Source organism: Prinia subflava, chromosome 2 (assembly GCF_021018805.1).
Source record: "Prinia subflava isolate CZ2003 ecotype Zambia chromosome 2, Cam_Psub_1.2, whole genome shotgun sequence".
Classification (NCBI taxonomy): domain Eukaryota; kingdom Metazoa; phylum Chordata; class Aves; order Passeriformes; family Cisticolidae; genus Prinia; species Prinia subflava.
In genome coordinates, this window is record NC_086248.1 from 80,154,719 (window position 1) to 80,178,705 (window position 23,987).

At 42.9% G+C, this 23,987-nt stretch overlaps 1 protein-coding gene across 1 annotated transcript in view; it reads left to right on the plus strand.

The window, feature by feature from the left end:
- Window positions 1-23,768, plus strand: part of PKDCC (protein kinase domain containing, cytoplasmic) — a 35,582-nt gene extending 11,814 nt beyond the window's left edge. Inside the window, exons 2-7 of the mRNA XM_063390765.1 lie at window positions 2,889-3,011; window positions 6,050-6,321; window positions 10,135-10,214; window positions 11,059-11,166; window positions 20,766-20,939; window positions 22,509-23,768. Coding sequence (XP_063246835.1) covers window positions 2,889-3,011; window positions 6,050-6,321; window positions 10,135-10,214; window positions 11,059-11,166; window positions 20,766-20,939; window positions 22,509-22,594 — 843 coding nt within the window. The 3' untranslated portion in view covers window positions 22,595-23,768. The remainder of the gene's footprint in view (window positions 1-2,888; window positions 3,012-6,049; window positions 6,322-10,134; window positions 10,215-11,058; window positions 11,167-20,765; window positions 20,940-22,508) is intronic.
- Window positions 23,769-23,987: the final 219 nt, after the last annotated feature.

The window sequence follows — 23,987 nt, forward strand, 5'->3', positions numbered from 1 at the left end:
AGAAAAGTATAAATATGGCCCAATAAATCCTTTATATCTCAGACTTCTGTGCTTTTATAACTCTATATAATTATGTAGTAACACTGTATCTGGAGAGGTTTTACTTAAGTAAAATCAATAAAGAACTCAGGTTAGTTTATAGATATAGTCAGATACTGGGGCAGTAAAGACTTTTGCTAAGGTATAAACTGGACAATAAATGAAAGAATTATGGGCAAAATTCCAGCTGAGAGCCAACCTAACTTGTTATTATTACTATTGACATGCATAGATTCAGATACAATAGACATAAATAGGTACTCCAATTAATTTCTACTCCTGTGATCATATGCACATAAATAGATAGTGAGACTAATTTTTTCTGTGTTTCTATCCCCAGAGTTTTTTTACAAATGTTGACAATGTCTGATGGAGGCTGATACCTTTTTTGTATTCAGTGTTACTGTGAACCAAGGGTTACTGCAATACTGTCATTTCCCAGTCTGGATTGCTTGCTAATTTCCCTTATGGCTTTTTTCCCAGTGGATAGTATTACTGTGCTAAAGACAAGAGCTGAATTCTGCGGATGATACAGAAACAGATGCTAGATTTTGACCCTCAGAAGTGAGGGTTTTCAAACCTGCCAAGCTTCATCCCATCTCCTTAGTGTGCCCACGCACACAAGGGGTGGGAAGTAGCTGGGAAGGACTGCAGAATCCAACCTTCCCAGAGCAAATAATCTATATTGTGGTAAATATTTTCATTTAATTCAACTTTTGATTAGCACAGATAGCTTAAACAGTTGTGCTGATGTGATCTTCTAGGATTTAACTCCTGCCATTAAAATGCACAAAGTGGTGTCACAGATGATAAGGAACAAACCCAAGTCTGGTCTGGATGGCTCTAGATAGAGAAATTACTGCTGTTAGTGTCTTTGTCATGGTTGTGGCAGTAAAGACAAACGTCCATTTTCCTACTTCAAGTGTTCGTATCGGCATCTATCACAAATCCTCTTTTTGGCATGTTTTAAAATAAAATCTTCTAGCTCTTTTTTTTTGTTTAGGTTAATGTCCATGTTTAAGCAGCTGTTTTGAAATACAGTGCCATTTTTACACCAAAAAGAAAAATTGTTTACTTCTTTTACATTTTTTGGCACCCTTTTTCCCTTTAAATGTAGACAGCTACAGTCAAAACTAGCAGCATGGCTCATAACAAATCCCCTATTTGCTGACTTCAGGCTGGTCTTTGCTTTTCTGCCTGGGGAGGTCCCAGGCTGTAAGAATGTGCTGGCTGCTGGGATCTGCTCGCCGGGGCTGTGTGCAGCCTCAGCCGCTCCCTGCGGCCGTGGCTCTCTGCTTTCCTCTTGATTTGGGATCGCTCCCTGCTCTGCCTGCCTGAGCCTGGCCTCCTCTGCAGGGCCGTACCCGAGTGCCCTCAGCACCCAGGAACCTCCTCTGTCGTCTTCCCTGAGCTTTTTAAAACTAAAAGAGGTTTGAAAAATCAAATTGCTCGGGGTGAGGCAGTAGAGGAGTAGCAACAGGGCATTCTTTTTAATGCTGCATTTTCACACCAACCCTTTTACTGTATGTTTTATTTGACTGGGGGCAGAGATTACATTTTATTTTATTTCATGAGCATGCTGTTCTGGCTGGAAAGCTCTGATCAGATCCTTATCTGGCTCATTTAACATCATCTCTGCCAGGGCTTGGCAGGGAGTTCATAGAAGCCTGTCGTCCAGCCTGTCAGACATTGTCCCACTCCATATAAAGCAAGACAGTTTCTCCTCCAGTCTTTAAATATTCTTCTAGTGCAATTATTTGTGCAAGTGGAAATCATTCAAATGTCCTTGGAAAGCAAATAAAAGAAGAAGCTGGAGTACGGCTGAAATTGCCATTTAAATGGTTTTAAATTGTAGAAGCTACTGGCAAATAGTATTTTGGAGTATTTGCCCTGCTTTAATGATACCGTACACACAGAAATTCATCAGATATAGTGAGAGGCAATTTCTGGCTGGGAAAAGATAAATGTTGACTTTTCAATTGCTTTTCAAGGTGCTGTGTCATTGAAATACACATTGCCACTCAAGGCACAAACTGTAATCCTATGGAAAATGTCATTAAAACTATTATAAAATATTTTTAAAGCATAAAATCAGTATTATTTAGTCAGGTATTGCATCAGGTAAATAATCTTTCTTCAGATAGTTTTCTGTTTCTGCATTCTTAGATATGTTAAATTATTATTATTGTTATTTTTTGTCTTGTATATTTGTCATGGTTTGGCCCTATCTGGATGCAAGGTACCCAGGAAAGCTACTCCCCTCCTCAGATGGAGAAGGGAGAGAAAATTAAAAATTAAAAAAGACTTGTGGATTGAGTTAAGAAGAGGGGTAAATCACTCAGCAATTCCTGTCATGGGCAAAATACTCGACTTGGGGAAAAATGAATTTAATTTATCAAATCATAGGAGGGTAATGAAAGATAAACCCAAATCTTAAAAACACCTTTGACCCACTCCTCCCTTCTTCCTGGGCTTTACTCCCCGATTTTCCTGCCTCTCTTCCTGAGCAGTGCAGGGGAGTGGGAATGAGGGTTGTGATCAGTTAATCATGTGTTGTTTCTGTGGCTCTTTGCTCCTCAGGAGAGGACTCCAGATAATCTTTCCCTGCTCCAGTGTGGGGTCCCTCCCATGGGAAACAATCCTCCAAGAGCACCTCTAGTGCTGAGTCCTTCCCATGGGTTACAGTTCTTCATAAACTGGTCCAGAGTGGATTGCTTCCACTGCATGTGGTCCTTCAGCATGGGTTCCCTGCAGGGTCACAACTACTGCCAGAGCACTGCTCACAGCCTCCTTTGGGAATCCACGTGCCGAGGTGCACTGCCCTGATGTTGCTGGTCGTGTTGTTTCAGCTCTACGGCTACTGCTACCAAGACAGCAATGACATCCCAGACACACTGACGACCATCACTGAGCTGGGCTCGCCTTTAGAGATGATCCAGCTGTTACAGACTTCCTGGGAAGACAGATTTCGGGTGAGTAACAACTGTCTTATAAGGACTTCTAGGAGAGCGAGAAATAAATAATATTATGAAGCAGGGGTTGTGTACTCTTCAGCGCAATTCACATTTATTAAATGTTTGTTTTGCATATGATTACATCTTGGTTTAGAAGCAGTATTTAGCACTCCGCTTCTGTAGTGTTTAAGATGCTGTGTTGTCTGTCAGTGTTATCTAATTGTAACTAGTTATATGGTTTTTACAGGATATCTTGAAACATTTCTTGTTAAAGCTTGAGGCCCAGGAGTTTTGGCATTGTGCTCTGCAACTGGGATTTAAACAATAGAAGGATGTTACATTTCTCTCCTGATCCTTATCATAGGTTTGGTTTATAATTGTTTTCTACTGCTTCTTGCTCTGTTCATTTTTTCCTGGTGAAAGAGTGGAATAAACGTACACAAATCTCAAACCCAGTTTGTCCACCGCACTGGCAATTTACCAGGAGCACCGAGGTCACACTTAATTTGTCCAAAATGAAGCCAGACTGCAGCAATGCTTTGATCAAGACAGCGCTGTCTGGCTTGGTGTATATGGGGATGTGTCCTTGTCTGAGGTTGACTCCCTAGGACATTGAAAGGCAGCAGCAGTCTCCATCTGAAACACTTTGGATTGCTCGGCTACGTCTGTGCCAGAAAATGAAAAGTGCGCCCGAGTGAGCTGCGGGTGGAAAGAACAAGGTGCAGCCCACGGCTGTGCTGATGCATTCCTGCACTCCCTGAAGGCTCAGAGCAGGACTGGAACCTGCTGGAAACGGCCCCACACTGCCTTTGGACCCTGCCTGAGGACAGTGCAGGAGAACAGCCTCGGTGCTGGTCAGACCCGGCCAGAAACCATGCTAGCCAGTGTGCATGTGGGATTAAGCTTCTGTGCCCAGGAATGTTCCCTGCCAGAGTTTATTTTACTCATACAGGTGTAGCAAGTGTGTTCTCTGCACTCAGCTTCAACTCCCTTTTCCTGAAAGGAGCACGGTCTTGATGAGCAGCAGAGGTACTCAGCAGGGTTCCCAAAACACAGGACCACCTGTCTTTAGCTCATCTTGTCCAGGGAATGCAAATAATGGACTGTGGCAGCAGTTATGTACAAAATAAATGACCAAGAGATATGTGAGATTTTGGGTAATAAACAGAGAAGTTTCTTTCCAGTGTGGATATTTCTGAGTGAGCAGTTGCAAAAGAAGATAAAGGAGAAATAGATGAAGACCTTCACAGAGGTGGAATTATGGGTGAAACTTTCCTGTGACCACTGTAATGAAGTCCTAAATAATGTCATGCTCATTCGTTTGTCTAGGATGCAAGTAACATAGAAAGGAAGGAAATAAAATTGTCTTCTTGGTATGTGAGACTTATTTGTGGTCCAGCCTGAAAATGACTGCATAAATCCATGAGGTTATTCCTACAGTTGATAATTTCCTTGTGTGGTCAGACTCAGCAGTAAGCTGAGTAAACCAGAGGTGTGTGACACAGAGCAAAGCCTTCAGGTGTGTGCTTAAAGCTTTTTGTAAGGGGGCATTTGCAGTCCCAGCCTGCAGCAAGTCTGCGCAGCAGAGCCTGTTGGGGTTGGGCACAGAGGCTGCTGGTGCAGGAGCAGGGGGCTTTTTGGCATTTGAGAAAGGGAAATAATTCTGGATGGCAACCCGTGGGTTTGTTCAAGCTAAATTCTGGGTTTGTTGGCATTTGAAGATACCTACATAGTAGGTTAGCTTGGGCTGGATGGGCTTTTTCTCTACAGTCTGTTGCAGGATAACACAGACATGAGAGCTGTGTCCTTCCACAATGAGGTAGGGGTGGTCAAGTTTAGCATCCCATAACCAGGCTTGGTATACACCTACAAACATCTCCATATGAACTATGGTATGCTGTAAATAGGAGAAAAATGTTCTTGTCTGGTCAACCAGGAGAAGAGGGATTATGTAGAAGCATGAGATGGTTCTAATGTCCCACAGGTGAAGGGTCTGTGAGGGATGACTTCAGCTCTGCTCAGCTTTCTTGTCAAGGATGCATTGAGGTGCACCCTTAAATGTATTGTTTAAACCCCTAGACTGAATTTGGTCTACTTCAATGCCCATGCCCTGAACATTGTATTTTAATAGAAAACAAAGATTACATATAAACAGTAAAAAGCCTGCTGAATAAGACCTGTGATTTATTTAATACATAAAATAAAAATTCCAGTATTTAACTGTGTTCGTATTACTGCTACATTTGGATTAATAGATTACATAGTGGACTCTAAAGGAATGCATGAATTGAAAACAGGACTTTGGTAAGGGGGCTGAATTCAATGTTCATCAGGGCTGCTGTCTAACAAGAGTTACTCAGTTTCTTCGGTGGAAAAGTGAAACATCAGCACAGAGTGAAACATCAGCACAGAGCTCCCACCTCAGGCTCAAAGTGGTGCATGAGGGTCCTCTGAGGCAGACCCATCAAGGCAGACAGATGTATGCACTTACCCTGAGGCATGGAGAAGAGTTACATTGAACCTATGGAGCTCCTCTTCCTGGGAGGAGGAAAGGAAAAGGAAAAAATCAGAGGAAACAGTGGAAAAAAATTATATAAACTGTCAAGAGGTGGGATCAGTACAGAGGCAATGAGACACTGTCTACAGTTGGAGCTCTAGGCGTGGGTGCAGGGTGATCCAGCCAAAATTTCCAGACCTGGAGTTTGTAAAAGAGCAGGATCAGACTGTGTGGTCAACGCCTGTGCATAATGTGTTATTAAAAGTTAATGCTTTTATTTCTGTTAAAAGCTAAGAATAGCAACAATGAGCCCTGCTTCAAGAATAGTGTGGGAAAGCACTTGTAAAGAAGCTTATTTTTGTTTCAAGTCTCTCAGGGTTTTACAGTCAGCTATGCTAATCCTGTGAAAAATACCTTGGTTGCAGCATTTAGCTTTGAGGGTGAGTTATAATGCTTCTATTAAGTCATAAACTTATGAACATATTGTCAGCTAAAATGGTTTTGTTGTATACTTTGCACTGAGAAAATAATGCGAGGTCCCCACATTTTCGTGTTTCAGATATGTCTCAGCTTAGTTCGGCTTCTGCATTACTTGGCTCACTCTCCCCTTGGCTCGGTGACATTACTGGATTTTCGCCCTCGGCAGTTTGTGATCGTGGACGGGGAGCTGAAGGTGACAGATCTGGATGATGCCAGCGTTGAGGAGAGCTCTTGCACCAGTAACAGTGACTGCTTCATGGAATTCCCTGCAAGAAACTTCACCCTGCCCTGCTCGGTTGAGGGGCGGTGTCAGAGCATGAACGAAAAGAGGAATCTCTACAATGCCTACAGGTCTGTGGTAGATAAAATTGTGTAGAGTTAAGAGTGGGCCTAGAGCCTCCAGCATCCTTTATAGTTATTCACATCAATGAACACAAACTGTCTCAGAACTGATGTCCATGAGTAAGTGAAGCCATGAATAATTGTTTCATTATTGAAAATACATGGCATTGTTAACGTTTGAAATATTTTGCATGCTCTGAGTGTGATTCACCACTCAATCTAATTCTGTGTTGGTTGAAGCCCACTGAATTCTTCACTCAAGCAGAGATTTTCATAGGAGTGAAGCATAGGCACTTTTGGAGCTGGGGGCCCACAAGCTCTGCGGTGAGACCATTCCAGCAGCTCTTTGGTGTGAGTTAAGAGGGGTCTTCACATGTTTTGCACCAGCAGCTGAGCAAAGGGCTGGCTTCAGAGGGAGACTTCACAGAGCTCAGTTCACATCCTGCCCTTTGGCTCAGTGCTCCCTGCCTTGCTGGAGCCTGCTGTGGGAGGATGATCCCAGCCCTGGTGTGTCCCTGGAGCTGCTGGGACCACCCTCAGTTGCTGACAATCTGGGGTCTAAGCACAAACCTTCTAAAGCAAGGGTGATCTCTTCTCCCTTCCCTCCCAGTCCCGGGTCTGTGTGAGCAGGTGCTGGGGGCCTCAATCCCAGTGCTGTGCCCACAGTGGGGGATGGGCTGTGCTGGACCAGTTGGCTACACTGAAGGAGGCGTTCAGCTATTGCAGCCATCCTCCAAATTTGATTTTAAAGGTGTGTCCAGATTTACAGCTGGGTCCTTTTGGGCGATGACTTTGTGTTTGTGGTCTTGGCTCTCCCCCATCAGCCATCACACGCCTGGAGGGCTGTGTGGGATGCTGGGAGAGCCATGTCACTGCTTTCCAAGGGGCCAGTAGTGGATGCTCATCCTGCTGTTGCTGCTCCGTCTGACGGGCGCTGCTGGGACAGGCACCCGCCTTGGCTCATCCAGATAGCAGGATGGAGGTCTCAGAGCAGTGCCATGGTGGTGCACTCATTTCTTAGACTTCCCTTTCAAGTACCATGCTATTCACTCCCTTCCAGACCACAGCGAGGAGAGACTGCTCAAAGAGAGCCTTCTGCTCTGGTTGCAGGGCGCTCACCAGCACGTGTGTCGCATTAGCTGACCACACTGAAATGGGCTGCACCACATGACAGCCATCTGCAGTTGTGCAGTGCAGTATTTAGTGTGCTCTGCAAGATTTTCCGTTTCCATTTGCTCGGCTTAAAGATCTTGCTTAGCTTGCTAGCTTTTGGTTAAGACTGTTTTACTGTTTCTGGGTAAGAAGCCTTTAATAGGCACCCATCCATCTCGGTCCTAAGTGGGGACATGGCTGTGGTGTGGTGGGCTTGTGGCAGGTTGCTGGTCACGCTGAAGGAAGTGGTCTTTTTCTAATACAGTTCTAAGTATTGCCTTTGAACTGCTCTCTAGTGTGTATTTCATGCACAGTGCCCCAGTGTTCTCTGCCCCTGCTTTGCCTTAATTCCACAGAGACAGTGGAGTTTTGTTGAATGGCGGGTTCACGGTGTGGGAGGCTGCGACCACCCATGCTAAGGGAGTACAACAAACCCTCTGCGCTTGTCTCAGAAGGTGAAATCCTCACTTCATTAGGGATAGGCTGCTAAATTTGTTATTTTCATAGGTGCACTCTGCTGCTGTAGGCTTAGAGGTTGCCCTCTGATGCTGTTAGATAGAAGTCAAAAGCAGCAATATGTCAAACAATGCATAAACCCCTTGTAATTTTAAAATATAGCACACCCTAACCTTGAAAGCATACTTAAGTCTATCTCGCTGGTTTCTTTATGAGGTAAATAATTAAAGGAGAGAAAACATTTGGGAGAAACCTGTACAAGAACTGGCCCATCTTTACTCTCAGATGGTCACCTCCTGTCAGAAATGTGTCTTACTGTGTTTTCCTCCAGATGTTTGGGGGAACAGTTTTCAAGGTACTAGACAGTTTTGAAAGTAAACATAATTAATATTTTGAACTATTAACCAATGGCTGAGATGAATTCTCCATCATTGAGAATTCTTAAATTAGGATCAGATAGTTCTCAAAAAGAAGCAATTTGTAGGAACGAATGTGAAGAGATCTGACAGTCTGTGTTATGCAGATCACACGGGATACCACTGGCCCTGGAATCGATGAATAACAAATGTTCCTGCAATTAAATTGTGCAGACTCCAGTGTCTGTGCATGTCAGGATTTCACATGTGGGTGTTTGCAGAAGAACAGTCGCATGTTTCTGTAGCCCTGTAGCTACAGAAAAACAATAACCTCCATGACTTGCTTCCAGCCAGCATTGAGCAGACTTAGTGACAGCTACTGAATTTTTCCAAAGAACTACTCACAATCAGTTGGACTCTGCTTTAGGGATAATCTCTAAGCAAAAATAATACGCTAAAATTTACCAGACAAATTACTTGTTACGGATGTTGCGCTGTTCTTAAGATTTCTATATGTATTTGCATTGGCTATTTCATACACATCGTCAGGAAAACCTACCAGTGGATTATCCCACTTGGGAAAACCATAAACATTATTTTTGTTTGGGATGAAAAAATGAGTTACATTTTCAAAGAAATATTCATTGTGTAAATAGAATGTCAGCTCAGTAATACCTGCCTCTGTGATCAATTTTTGGTATCAGTAACTGAATTTTCTAATTTGTGCTTATGTGAAGCATCTGCTGGTCTCCCTCCTGAGCAGGAGTCCCTGGGCATTTCCATTTGGCAATGTGGTCTCTGTGTATGAAAAATTGTTTACTTTGCTTTGCAAGTTAGATGTGAAGCAGGGCAATTTCCCAATTGTGTTCCTGTTCTTTTCATTAGCTAATATTTATGTCCAGTAGTTCTGTTTATGTTGTCAGATCCCTACCTTTCCATCTCCATCTTAGTTTTCTGTGACACTGAGTTAGTTGCAAGAGGTAGAGTAGGTATTGGCAATACCAGTAGGTATTGGCAGAGTAGTAGAACTCTAAAGAAGGAGGATGAAAATCAAATGTACTTCAAGGGATGGTAATGGCACACTGTTTTTTCTTTTGTAATAAAAAACACTAAAATGGAGTTGTGGAATCTCCTTCTCTGTAGATATTTAAAAGCCACGAGGACACAATCCTAAGTAACTTGTTCTAGGGAGCCCTGCTTGAGCAGCAAGGCTGGACTTATCTGACCTCCAGTGGTGCTTTCCAACCTCCCCCATTCTGTGATTCTGTGATTCTCTGTGATTCTACCTTCATCAGTGAATACCTACGTGAATGCATCTTGGTTATAGATAAATAATAGGAACAGAGAGGACATTCTCTATTTCAGCAGTGTTAAAACAGTAGAAAGCAGCTCTCTCCTGGCAATTAATTTGAAAACCTAAGAAAACTGTAGTAAAGAAAATAGTAATTGCATTATTAGAAATGAATGGAAATCTAATTTATGCACTTTCAAGGTTTGAATAAAAAACAACCCCAAGATTTACTGGGTTGATGGCATCCTTTTAGTTTGTTAAAGTACAGACAGCTTTGCAAGTAGTCACAATCCGTGGGGCTTCACAGCAAATCACTGTATTACTGGAACTTTTACATGTAGGTACAAGGCAGCCTTGTATGTAGCAGTGTGGTCTAGGTATGCCAGACAGCTGTGTGTGAATAGTCTCAGCTACGTATTTATTTGAGTATAGAATACCGTTATATTTCCTGAATAGGTCAGTGGCACATAAGCAATAGGAATTTATTCCTTATGATATTCAGGAGTTATCAGATGTTTGTGAACTCTTGTAAAAAAAAAGTCAATATTGGTTACTTTTCTGTTGCAGGTTTTTTTTTACCTATCTCCTTCCACACAGTGCTCCATCGTCACTGAGACCATTACTGGATAAGATAGTCAATGCAACAGGTAATCACAATAAACGTGGTAATGCCAAGTAGTTGCTTTTTTAGTGTAACTATTATGTTTGGGAGGGGAGGGCGCTGTTTTTGTGCTTACTGCAATAGAACTAGATTGGTTTTCTATCCAGGATAAAATTGCTCCCACACCAAGAAGGCAAGAGTGGGCCCATACACCAGAGAAATCCCATTTTTAGATTTTATTTAGGCTTCACAGAGATATTTGTTTCATCCTGACACCTCAGCACTGGGGTGAACTGCATCAGGATGCAATTCCTTGTGGGGTCTGGAAGAACTTCTGTCCTTGGAAAGGGAAATTTTAATGATAAAACCCAGGATACTTTCTCATTGTCAGTGATACCAGTGGTGTGTTTTATACCTCAGAAGCCAGATGCACAAATGACATTTCCATAGCTTGGTACTGATTATGAAGGTAGTGGCTTTGAGACAAGAGTAGTTGCCTGTAAGACTGATTTGAGGGTTTTTCAGTGCCTTGCTCCAGTGTGCATCTGAAGGGAAAATAAATGATGATGGGCTATAGCTAATGAGCAAGCCAAGCTTTGGAGTTCCCTGTATTGGCTGATGTTGATCTCTTGTGGGGAGTTCTCCTCAATGTTTTGTGTCTGCAGGCCTGGGGCTACCAGCTGGACAAACCAGCCTCTGAAATGCCTGAGTCATGTCAGATGTGAAACCTGACTTGTAGGAGCCCAGAGATTTCCTGCCCATGTCACAGCCCTGCCATGGAGCAGGGCACCACGGGGCTCCCATGCTTAGGGCGTCATTCAAATGAAACCTTGTTTTGTCCTGTGTAGGATGCTCCTCATCTAAGTCATTCTTTTCCTCTGCTTTTGAAGGAGAACTTCACTGGGGAATAGATGAGACAGCTGCCCAGCTGGAGAGAGTTTTGAATCTGTATAAGAGTGGGGAGTACCTGCAGAACACAACCCGGGTGCCGAAATCTGGTAAAGTCATCTTTCTTGATACTTAAAATCTAAGACTTTGTCATTGTTGTGAGGTTTGCAAGGGCTAATGTGTGGAAAACAAAGCTCAGTCGTCCTTGAAGTCATGCATGTGATAGCATTTTATCTGCTTTTTGCTTCCTGGGAGCCTCCTGTAACTCTTCTCACTGTGTGATGTAGCTGGAAATCCATAAGTGTGAGCAGGCTGTAATGGGAATAAGAAAATTGAAAGGGAGTTTTCCATGACAGATTTATGGAAAATGTGTTTCATCACATCCACACACTGCTGTTGTAGTATCAGAACCTGCGTGAGCAGATACTGGGCAGGATCCAATCATGAGTCTCTAACCCCCCCATGGGTTTCCTGGGACTTACAAGGAATGTCTTGTAACATAAACATTTGTAGATTGGAAGAATAAAATTTTTACTTCCTTTGCAAGGGAAAGATGGTGTGTCCCTCAGCTTCTATTAGCAATAGAATAAAAAAATAGAAAAAAAGAAGAGGATGAAAACAAGGCTGAATAACAGTATCTTTTTCATAACATGTCTGTATGCTGTTCAAGCTGTGGTAGGAAGTGGTGCATGTTCTTCCTAGAAGGATAGCTGTGGAATCGTACATGTCAAAGAATATTATGTGTGCTGGAAATGACTGTTAAGCCCAACAATTGTAAAAGCTGTTTTGCAAATCATTTTTGTGTACGTACAATGTTCATGTCAAATTGTCAACATAATTGACTGCAAGTTGATAGGAAAATTATGGCTTTGCTGCAAAAGCTCAGTAGAGAGGGAAGGATGGGTTATAAATGAAGATGAATGTTGGCACAGGGGGTTTGAAAAGTTCAGTGATGCATTTGCTTAGTGAAAGAGGCACAGGAGCCAAATTCATTCTGGTTGTAGCTCTGTTAACCTCAAAGGACCATGATACCAGGGATGAATTTGACCCACTTATCAGAATAATTCAATATTTATTTTGTTGTAAAATTGGCAGGAAAATCATTGCAGGTGTTCATTTAACTTTCTAATTCTCAGCTTTTCATCACAATCTGTGCTGAGTGATACCTGTCAACACAGCAAAATTATTTTCAGCAGTACAATCAATAGTACAAACATGTCCATTGTTGAAGAAGTGCCAGGAGAGCTGAAGTTGGTGTATGATGCTGGCTGATTCCAGATTTCATTGCTGTATCAGGATGAGGTGAAGTTTTTGAATTCTAGAGGCCTGCCATGTTTATAAAGACTCCCAAGGAGAGAAGCTTTGGGCAGCAGTAGTCAATGTATCAGTGCAGGTTTCCTCTGATACGAAGCAGAGCTCCGTGTATATTTAGCTACTGTAATAATTACACGTTTTTGTGTGAGTTTAATTCTGCAGAGTCCTGGATTATGTAACACAGGACCCACTACACCCACGTTCGTGGTTTGTAATGCCCTGCTCTGCAAAGAGCCTGTTTTATTTGCAGGACACTGCTAATGGACTTAGGCACTTCACAGTGTGACCAAAGATGCTGAAAATCTGTAGATGCTTTGTGTAATGTATTGGATAATGTACATTAAACACCATGAGACTAATATTGAATTCCTTGATAGGAAGATGTTCTCAGTCTCAGGGACGAGCCTGAGGAATTAGGTATCTTACTAGAAATTACACTTAGATTAGATGTGTTCTCAGACTTAGCTGCCATGCCTTTAAGATGTGCAGGCCTGTCTGTAGTTTGTTCTAAAGCCACTTAAACCAAACAGAAAAGGCGCAATTTATTTTTATTTTAAGACTCCCTTTCCTTGCTAGGCAAATGAGAAGAAGACATATCATGAGGGTTAAAATGTGCCTACATACTCACTTTTATCATTTTAATTCCAACTATAATCTTTCCTCAACTGATATTTGACTGATATTTGATACTAATACCAGATTGGAATTAATTTTTAAAATTATGGAATTAGAAATTGTTAAGTAGAATTTATTTGGAAATAACGGAATGAGGAATTCTCCTGTGGTACAGTGGAGTTGCAGGAGAGGGTGACAGATGTCCTGGAAGAGAGTGATGCCCACAGAATCAACCTCTTCTACTAGCAGGATGTTCCCTGCTGATATTGCATCCTCACCACTGAAATCAAGGCTGAACAGCTGAGCAGATGGAATATTTTGTATAGATCTTGGTAAAGGGGTACACAGGGATGAAAAGGAACAACTGGGATATTTTCTCAAGCTGTAGGTTGAGGTCTTGCTTTGGCCCTGTTTTGACAAAAAAATATTTTAAAGATTGCATGATTTTATGAAATGTTTTCTATGTTGTTCTGCAGCACAGAGAAAGTTCAAGAAGGGTGTTTTTCAGCCCAGTGCTAAGTTAAGATAAAATTAAAGATGATCATTTGATTCTCAGGCCAGATCAGAGTTAATCAGCTTTGCATTCATACCCCAATGGGGGTGCCAAGATGGGGGAGGGACAAGTTTGCATCCATTTTGCTCCAGATAATTGAAATCTCACAAGGTGATTCACTCCCGGGACTTCTGCTCTCACAAATAGTAGAAATGACAAGAATTTGTGACGCCATTCCCCTGGCATGTAAAAGTTTGTGACGGAATAAGGCCTTTCTGGTGATGATGATCTATTTTGAAATCCTGAAAGAATGGGAGGAGAATTCAGATCCAAGAATTGTAAGGTTTTGGTTTGGTTAGATTTTGAAGGTTCAGGTAATGGTGCTTCAGAATTTGTCTTAGGTCTTAAATGCTTGGAATTAGGCATTATCTTGGATAGAGCATTGTAAATTCATACTAGGAAAGACAAGGTCATGATCTTGGGCAAGTCATGTAAGGCTGTAACTAAAACATTAATGTTGAGGGAACAGTCTGTTACCTATGTGAACTTATGTTTTTGGAAGGAAGACCTCCTATGAACACCACAAAGTGAGAAAGGTGATATTGATAAGCAGTAGGGAAGCGACATGAAGAAAGTTCTTGTCAGCCCTAGTGTTCCCATAAATAAAGTTTAACAAGATGACATAGTCATATTACAGAAGGTCTTGGATATTAAGCTTTCACTGTGCTTCAGTTGTAAAGATTTTATAGTGCTGTAAATTATATTATGCTCTGGACTTTGGTTTAGTATCTTAGAGTAGAGGCGTGGGAGACATTTGATAGCTGTGTATGTGTTCTGCAATCATAAATCACCCTGCTGTTCATGTTGATATGGGAACATTGCAGCGTTTAAAACAACACCAGGAACAAATGCTTTTATATTCTATTGGCTCTTGGCCTCTCTTGCTGGAATCCAGAAGAATGTGAATTAAAACAGGAACCATGTATTTCTTCTGACATATGTTATCTAAAAATGATTAAGTCATTCCATTAATTATCCAGATTAAGGAGACTATAAAAAACTTTACTGATGTTCATCAGTAAAGTCATGCCCCAGTATCAACGTTTTTATTACTTCAATCAAGTGACTGTGATTTGTACCAACTGAGTATCTAGCCCTTGAGCTAAGCCCCAGCCCTTCAGCTAACTCAGAATTTACTCAGAAATGCGTGAAATCAGCTAACACTCGTAAATCTGATAGCTTTGTTATTCATTAAAGCTAATAAATGACCCATTATTAGGTCTGGGGGTGTGCAAGCCCACAGAAAGCTGTAATTAGCTGCTGTTGTTAGCTGAAAGCACATTCTCAAAGCTAAAGAAGCTGGAAGGCTGGACATAAAGCAAAGACACATTGTGTTTTCCTTTGTCTCAAGTCAGTTTGGCAGGATTATGCTGTATGTAAATATTTACAGTACAACACTGTTTTGAAAAAAATATTCTTTGGGGTCACTATAGCAACCTGCTTAGGAAATTGTAAATCCACCCAAGAATTATTGAAATCGGGAACAAACTGCAGCCCAGATTCCTGCTCTATCGTAATATATTATAATAAATCTCATCAGTATAAATTGTTTTTATACATGTGCCTTTGGTGTCCCTTTCCCAGAGCCCTCAGGGCTAAGGGGGCAGAAAGTCTCCCTTTCCTTGCCTTGCTTGGAGGGCTCTCACATCAGGAGCCAGGCAATGCCAGCACACAGGAATAGAGGAGAAGGTTCCTTTGCACCCCTGTGGGTCTGTGCAGCTGCGCAGTGACCACAACCAGTTGCTTGTTGCTCGCTTGTACCTCCACCACTGTGCAAACCATCTACCCTCTTCCCTGAGCAATGTGTTCTGCTGTTGCTAAACTTCTCCCTGTCCAACTTTGCACTGCACAGCAAATATTTTCTTCTGTGGTCCTCAGTTCCCTTCTAGAATGCTAAAGAAGTCACCAAGTGTCTTTTATAAATCCTCTCTTCAAGCTTAAATGCCCCAACATGTGGCCCTAGGCAACTTCTGGCTTGTCCATCATCAGTATCATTGTTTTTACGATCGAGTGGACCGCAGGCGATGTTTAAGCATCTGTATGACATTTTGGGCTCGTCGCCTTTGGTGAATTGGTGTGTACCACAGAGGTGGCTCTGGGTACGGAACAGCTCCCTGGGATGTGGGGCACGAGGCAGGAAAAATGCTCCAGCTGTGTCATTTTAACAGGAATAAATTGTGAGGGAACATGTCGTTCCCCTGGTTATTTATTCGCGTTTCGGTGACAGCCTGCACACCCATTTGAGTGTGGCTCTGCTGCCAGCACAATGGAAGCGCCTAGAAAGCGCCAGGGCTCGCCTCGCTCCCAGCCCGCGCCCAGGAAACTCTGGAGGACGGAAATGCTCCCCAGAGGAGCAGGGCTGTCTCCTGGTCTGACGGCAAAGCCGTGCCCTGCCAGGCCAGCCTGTCTTTCCAAGCAGTTGGGATGCGTCAGGACTGATTGAAAGCAGAGGCAGGGATGGGCCTGCCCTCCTGTTCCCTCAGACATTCCAAAAAGCCGCTCGCTCTCTGCAGCAAACTGTGCAGGGCGCTTTGCGGGGCCTGTTGTCAGAAGCGTGTTTAGATGTGAGGGATTGGAGCAAGAGGAAAGTGCAGTAAAATGGAGCTAAAATGTTAAAAACATCAGTGTATCATTGTCTATTTTGGATCCAATACTGCTCTCCAAAAGCTCCCTGGGAATCAGAGGGGGCTGTTTGTAGAGCAAAACACTGCTCAATACCACTTTTTGCTGATATTGGCAGGATCAGGCTCTTTCTGCTTACTTGTGAGCAAAGCAATTAAAAGCAATTCCAGAGTCGACTGCCAGTGTTGCTCTTGAGACTGGAGGAGAAAAGGAGGGAGAAAAAGGAGCAACGTGATTTTTCTCTCAAGGATGAACGTAGTTGTGTCTCTGTCATTGACCCACAGTGTATTGGCAGGTGATAACACAACTGGGCAAATCTCCAACAAGTAGCTGTAGTTGGTAGTAAAAATGCAGTCTGGCTGCTGTGGCTGAAATAAACGGTCATTAGGACTGATTAAAGTCAGATTTAGGGTGATTCAGACAGGCTAAAAGGGGGAAACCACAGGCGGTTTCACATAGTTTATTATATACTCCTGGAGCTCTTTATATGATTCAGTCTAGTACAGTGAAAATGAGTATGTTTATAGATAGTAGCCGGCTTTGGAACAATGCAGGTGGTTTTTGATGGGGAAAAAAGTAGAATAAGAATTTAAAGCATTGGCTTTTTTTATATAGCTGTTGCACTGGTCAGCGATGCTGCAGATTACTTTTTAAAATGCCTCTCTTACTTGTCTCAACAAGTGAGTGATCTTGGTTTGAGGATCACTGTGGCCATCATGCGGATGTGGCTAACACGCTAAGAAACTTTTCAGATTTTGGCCTGATCAAAGCAGCATGTTTTGATTGATCAGAACAACCTTGTAAAAAATATTTAAAACTATAAAAGCTATCACAAACGAAAACGTTTGAGGATTGCCTGGATTCAGCATAGCAAGGTATCCTGAAGTTCCAAAATGTTTACAAGAAAAAATGCCTTGGAGTAGAATCTATCTGTGTAATTGTGAGCTCTTGTATTATCCCCCCTGTTTTAAACTCTGGAGTAAATACATTCTAAGTGACATCAAGATTAGGCTTACTGCATTGCATTTATTTGCTTCAGTCCTCACAAAATTAGTAGATTGAGGAAAGGGTTCTTTTTCTGCTGATACCAGTAGGAATGCCTTGCATTTCTCCAATCTATTCTTTGCCATTATGTTGATAGACTTTATGTACTCTCTGTCAAGCTATGTGTATATACGCAAAAGTGTAAATTTATGGCTGCATTTATAGTATTAGGCAAGCATTTATTGGTTTTAAACACCATTAGTCTGGAAATTGACCAGAACTTTGACCTTTTTATGATGTGATTTACTGCTGTGAGCCTTCAAATTCCAAGGACTCCGTTTAAGCAAGTTTCAGGTCTTGGCAGGACAAAAACTTGAGCTGGAGTTGTCTTTAAGCCATTATTGCTTAATTGAGTAGCTGCTCTGTGGTGTCCAATTTAGAGGTATAGGGGAAGCCCAGCTCTGCTGAGGGCTGGACCTGATGTCACTGCTGGGACACATCTCAGTGCGGGACCATCCTTCAGGAGGGTCCTTCTAGTTCATGTGAGAGGAATGCATTTCCTCACAACTCATACAAATAAGAGCTGAAGGGTAAGCTCCCTAAATTGACACTATGCAAGTAAGAGATTCCAGGGATACTTGCCTTTACCATGCAAATGGGCAAGGCAGCTGCCTTGCTCTGCTGGAGATGGAGTGAGTTTTGAAGAGAAGCTCAGTTTGCTTAGATCACCACTTGGTTGGTGTTGCAGTGAGTTTCTGATCATTCTGACTGTAATAGTCTAAGATGAGGTCCTGTGTTGGCTTCCCAGGGCAAGCAGGAGTGCCTGGCTGGTGTGGGATCAGGAACCAGGTTGCAGGGCCATCACTATGTGCTCCTTGTGGCTGCCTTCCCATTGGGATGCTCCTAAGGGAAGGCACTCCCAGGCAGCCGTCAGTGCTGCTTGCCGTGCGTGGGGGGAGAGGAGCTGCCTTCTTGCCTTTTCTGCTCACTGCAGCCTTCCCTCCCTGTGGACAGCCTAGGCTCAGGCCCCAGACTGCATGTGTCCAGTGGCCCATGCCAGCTGGAGGCCCTGCTAGAGGCTGCCCTTGTGGAGCCCCTGGATGCTTTCCCTTTGATTCCAGTGGCTGTGTTTCCACCTGTGTGGTGCTTGGTGATCTTACAGCTAAAGGAAGGTGCTCTTTGCATCTCTGCCACACTGTCATGTTATCTGATCCCATGAGCCACTGGCAATGTTTGTGGCTTTCCCTTGTGTAGGAACTGGCAGGGAGCAGCGAGGAGAGAAGGGGCAGCCACAGGACTCTGCTGCATGGTGAGACCCCCCTGGTCTCATGGTTGTTCCCATCCTCGCTTGCACACTCAAACCAGGACCTTGCCATCACAGTTACTGCTGGGCCAACTCCATTGATTAATGTGTCTGAGCTGCCCAGATGATTTACCAGGCTTGGGCACCTTGAAAAAGGCCATGGGAAGGGAGAGCTTTATCTGCTGCCTCTGACAGATCCTCAGCCTCATGTAAATCACTGCTGCTCTTTTGAAGTCTGTGTATGTCAGCTGAGAGCCTAAGCCCTGAGAGCTGTACTGGGAGCAGTGCTGAGGAGAAGGGAAGTGCTGCAGGCCTATTATGAAGCATATCTGTGCTCAGAGGAGTTTAAATACTTTAAATATTAAATAAGGATCCTCAAGGTGGGCTTCTCCCTTGCACAAAGAAAAATGCATGATGTGATGTAGGGCTGCTCTCTTAGTGTTGTGCTGGGGGATGCTGCAGCTTCCTCCCAGCCCCAGCGTGGAGCCTGTCAGACTCCCAGAGGGCCCTGGAGAAGGGCTGGGACACGCTCTCATGGAGAGTCAGGCAGATGCTTCATCTCCTGCTGCCACAGCAGGGACCATTCACCCTTCTGTGAATGCCCTCTGTGGCCTGGGCTTGGCACAGTGCAGTGTGAGTGGCCATTCTGTGGTGTGCAAAGAGGACCTGTGGATAATCACATTTTATATCCAGACAACATAGCATGTATGCTAATATAAATGGTTACATACAGTGCAAACTACAGGGAATTTAATTTTTTTTTTTTTTTTGCATTTAATTTGTGCATGTCATTTTACTGTCCTCGACTGTGAGGTACAAATCAATACTCAGCAGTTTCCATGTGGAGATAAGAGAACATTCTGTTACATTTAATTATTTTTACACTGCAGTTGATACAGAAACTGTGAAAAAAATGGACTTTTACCTAGCCAACAGTTTGATTTGTGCTCTGACTTCTCTTCAGAAGAAATGCATAAATATTTTTGATGGAGAAATGACCAGTCATCATGTGGAACTAATTTTTTTTGTCCTCTTGTGCGTGAACCTGCATTTTCTCAATTAAGAAAACTTTTTTGCTTTTGGTTTAACTGGGACATGATCAGCTCTGATTTTGCTTCTTATTTGGGAATGTTTCTTATGATACTTTTAATGAGCTAAGGCTTAAAATAGGATGCAGTTACTACATTTGTTTCCCAGTATTTCAGACTGTGTGGGGAGAATGAGCACTTGTGAATGTGCACTTCTTTTCCAAGTTGAAATACTGACAGTTTGGAGTAGCAGACACACTCGCCTTTGACTCTGTGGTGTTTGTACAATGTGCTGTATGAAATATTAGCAGGCTGAATCAGCAGAGCCAGGCAGAAAATGCCTGAACCAAAGTGACTTAAGAATAGGCTGTGAGTCAGGGCAGGCAGCTCTGGTTTCCATAATAGATACAGTTAGAAGAAATATAGAATGTATTTAGTTTTTTGAATAGGACGTGGGGAGGAGAGACAGGAGGGAACCATTAATTTGTGCGTCTGGAGGCTAAATAGAAATGTTTATAAACGATCAGCTGAATTTGCTGATGCATTCATTAGAGAAAGCCCCGTTAGTGGCTGGGAAAGTGAGAGGAGCTGTGAACAGAGAACAAGAGGCAGCTCATAAAGGCAAGTGAGACTGAACGGCAGCCAAGGGAGAGGAGCAGTTGGTGGGGCAGCGCGGAGGCGCTGGGCGAGGACCACGCTGACATGCTCCCGCTACTTTTCCACCCCCCCTTCCCTCCAGAGGCCCATCAAGCGACTCCTCTTTTGTCCTAATCTGAGCAAGCAAAAAAAGTTTGCTTAATTAAAAGCCTGTCTTTTCTTCCTTCTCTAAAGGAGCCAGAGAAAAATAGCATGCTCTTCTGAGGGAGAGGGAGGGCTGGGAACGCCTGGTCAGGTCTCACCCCGACAATCCTGCTCACTGTTGAGAAGTAGGACAGTGAGTCAGTTCATTCAAGTGGATGCTGTTTATTCAATGGGACATTCTTCCTGTAAAACTCCTAAAAAAACCAAAGCCTCGCCTCCACAGTGGGGAAGGGGAAGGGGTTTTGTGCACACACTGTTTATTTACAGACGATTTCTGGAGAAAAAGGTGAGAAGAAGAAAGGAGGAAAGGAAAAGGAAAGTAAGGTGTAGAGCTATAAACACGTTTGGGAGTAAACCAGGGCTGGTACAGTCTGAACCGTCAGCTTTTCCATCATATATCCTGCTCCTAAGCTCTTCCAATAAACCCTGCCTGTTAAAAACAACCAGTTTACTGGAGCTTTCAAAGGACTGCTTTGCTCTGATTTGCAGAGTACAGACGGGTGCCTGAAGCCTATATTCCTGATGAGAACTACAGGTGCTGGCCATCCTACCACCACAAGGGCTGCCTCCTCTCGGTGTTTGATGTCAACGAAGCCATTGAGATCTGTGACAGCTACTCCCAGTGCAAAGCTTTTGTCCTAACTAACCAGACGACTTGGACAGGTAGGTCCTGGATGCTGTGGAGCAGAAGCAGCAACTGAGTCACCTATTCTGGCTGCTCTAAGTGTTTTAGTACGGCTTGGGGAGTATGTTGTGCTGGGCTGTGGGAGCCACCAGCAGCATCTAGAAGTGAGGTAGTTTCTGAAGGTTCAGCTGAGGCAGCTTCTTTTTTGGTGAGGCTTCTCTTTGCCAGCTGTCAGGGGAGCAGAAACTACAGACAGGCTCACAGGAGCTGGCACTAGAGGGCCAACCACGTGGACCCCAGGTTACAAAACCACAGGATCTGGAATGTTATTTTTTTACATTTTTGTGCTTCTGGGAGGTGTTAACAGGCATTTCCATGGAACCAAGAAAAAACTAATTTCTGTTAACCTTGCCTATGGTTAACCAGTGGCTACTAGGTCATCATGTTAGACTATCTGTAGCTGGAATATTGAAAACAATTAATACACTAAAAAAGTATTTATTATGGCTCATGGGAATTCGTAGGAAGTTTGTAGCAGCTCAGGTTACAGTGTTAAAAGCTAATGGGACTTAATAGTAATATTTGTAGTCTTATTTGTCATTCCCTTTGCCATCTCATTCCTAATGGATGAGCACTTGAGTCCCTGAAACCTGCAGCTCAGAAATTTGCTCAGTGGTTGAGGCATCCCATTTACCATGTGATATTTTTAAAGAAAAAAGTGTTATGGGAGCCCCCTAGAGAGGCAGGCTGGGAGCAGATAGCATTTGATTTCCTCAAGTTTAGAGAAGGAAGGCAGAAGTACAGCAGATATGGAGTGTATCTTTGTGGTCTTAGCTTCAGGGAAAGGCAGTGATTGTGCAGGTCTGTGGGGCAGCAGCAGCTCGCTGGGAAGCAGGAATGTGAATAAGGTGCCAGGTCAGTGAGTGTGGGGAGATAGAAGAGCTGTGCTGTGGCTCCCACAGATACCAAACGAACAAACCTTGCCAAATTCAGCCCCCACCGGCCTTGGATATACATGTAGCAGGTGCCTTATGCTACCCAGGCTGTTGTCACTTGCTGCTGCTTTTTGTCTGAGGACTGGAAACCTTGTTCCAGCTTGTTTAAAGCCCAGAGCTACAAAGTGATTAGCAAGGGCTGTTTCAGAGAATGTCACATTTAATACACGTTGTACTGATCAGTTTTGTAAAAGATCAAGTGTGCAAATATGATTCTGCTTCTGAACAAGCAAACGGATTCCTTCATTTAAGCCCTGAACTAAAGCCTGTTTTTATCAGTGGGAGTCTCAACATACCCTTTTAAAGACCACATGGAATTTGTATTAAAAACTTCAGACCTTTCCTTCATTTACTGTGTGAGCTGTGCAAAGCTGTATCTTGACCATAATTAGGTAAGAGTAAAGATACTGAAACCAGGGGAACTTTGGTGCCATTTTAGACAAAAACCGTTCAGGTTTATACCAGCTGAAGTTAAGAGAGGGTTCAGTCTTGCATGGCCTGAAGAATGCATAGGTTGAAGTAGAATTTGAATGTCAGTATTTTAAGGGTAGCAAACTTTTGCTCATCACTTCTAAGCATTTTCCCCGTCCCCCCCTTTCTTATTCAATACAGGTCGGCAGCTTGTCTTCTTCAAGATGGCCTCAAATCATATTGTGCCTGATCCTGACAAGATAACCTATGTGAAGGTGACAGACTGACACCTAAAATGGCTCAGTCTGACATGTGAGTGATAAGAGCTGTTTGTGTATAAATATAGGCAGCTGTTAGGTAGAAGGCGGCTGTGGCGGGAGAAATAATTGCACTATTACTCATTCTAATCTATAGAGTGCTAAAGGAAACTTTAAAGAAATAACCTGCATGACCAGGATGAATGTGCAATAAAACAAGATTTTGAAAATGTGATTTAAAAACAAAACTAAACAACCCAAAGCAAAGTACACGAGATGATACACTGTTAAGAGTAGAATTTTGGTTATAAATCAGCTGGCAGCTCTGGCTTTTCTAACCAAGGTTAGCATAACATTTCTGACCTATACATGTGTGTCCAGGGATGAAAGCTGATCATTTCTCTGGGAAGCCTGTATCTCCACACTGATATTTATTTGGGCACGTACAATCACAACAGAGGAACTGAAGCATATCAGTTTGTCTGCTGAATAGCAAACCTTACTGAGGACAATCAGCATTTGTGTTGAGGCTATGGAACAGGCAATGCCGGCACATTTGTCAGACGGAAGGAATTGCTTATGTTTAGAATTGCAAGACTGCAACTAATTTTCGTTTTTGCTTCCACTGTTGTCATAAAGTTTCATTTTTAATTTGAAAGAGCCATTTTGTAGATCTAGCAAATCACATAAGCATATGAATAGTCCCACTGAAAGGGCAGGGTCTTACCCGAGTGCCGAGTGCTTTGCTGGATAGGCCTAAGCATATGCTTACAATTAAGCCTGTGCTTAAGACTTTTGTTGGATCAGTTTGAATTGCTCAGGAAGCCACATCTTTGACAGACTGGCAAAGCAGTCCAGCTGGCTGAACAGTACTAATTTAACGACTATCTTGCAGTTATTCATACCTTTTATCATCAGGTCCTTGGTTTTCTAAGGCATCGCTTGCTGATTCTTAGAGTGAATGAAGTAAATGACCTTAATGATGTCAAATGAATGCTAGCCTTAATTCTATATAAAATGCATCTTAAAGGCAGGGTGTGTGTAGAGAATTTGCTTTCAGTGAAAGCAATGAAGTAAATGCTAAAGTGACCAATGTCATACCTTTTTGTAGTTTGTACAGTCAGGAAAAAATGTGCTTTTGTTTCTCAAATTGTTTATTTTTGTAAAAAAATAATAAAAGATAAATAAAAATTCTTTTATTCTTGTTTTTTGTGTGTTTTTGTTTCAAATAAATGCCTAAATCCAGTGTATTGTATGTAAACTTAAACTGGGGATATTTCTTCCAGAAAGGACTGAGGTTGTTCCAGTGTTTCCCAGGGAAGGGTCTGTTGGTGCCTGGAGTACTTGGTGGCTTTGTCTCCGTGGTTGCCTGTCACAAAGTGGGTCATGGTTAGCAGGCAGTGGGTGAGCAGCCTTTGCTGCT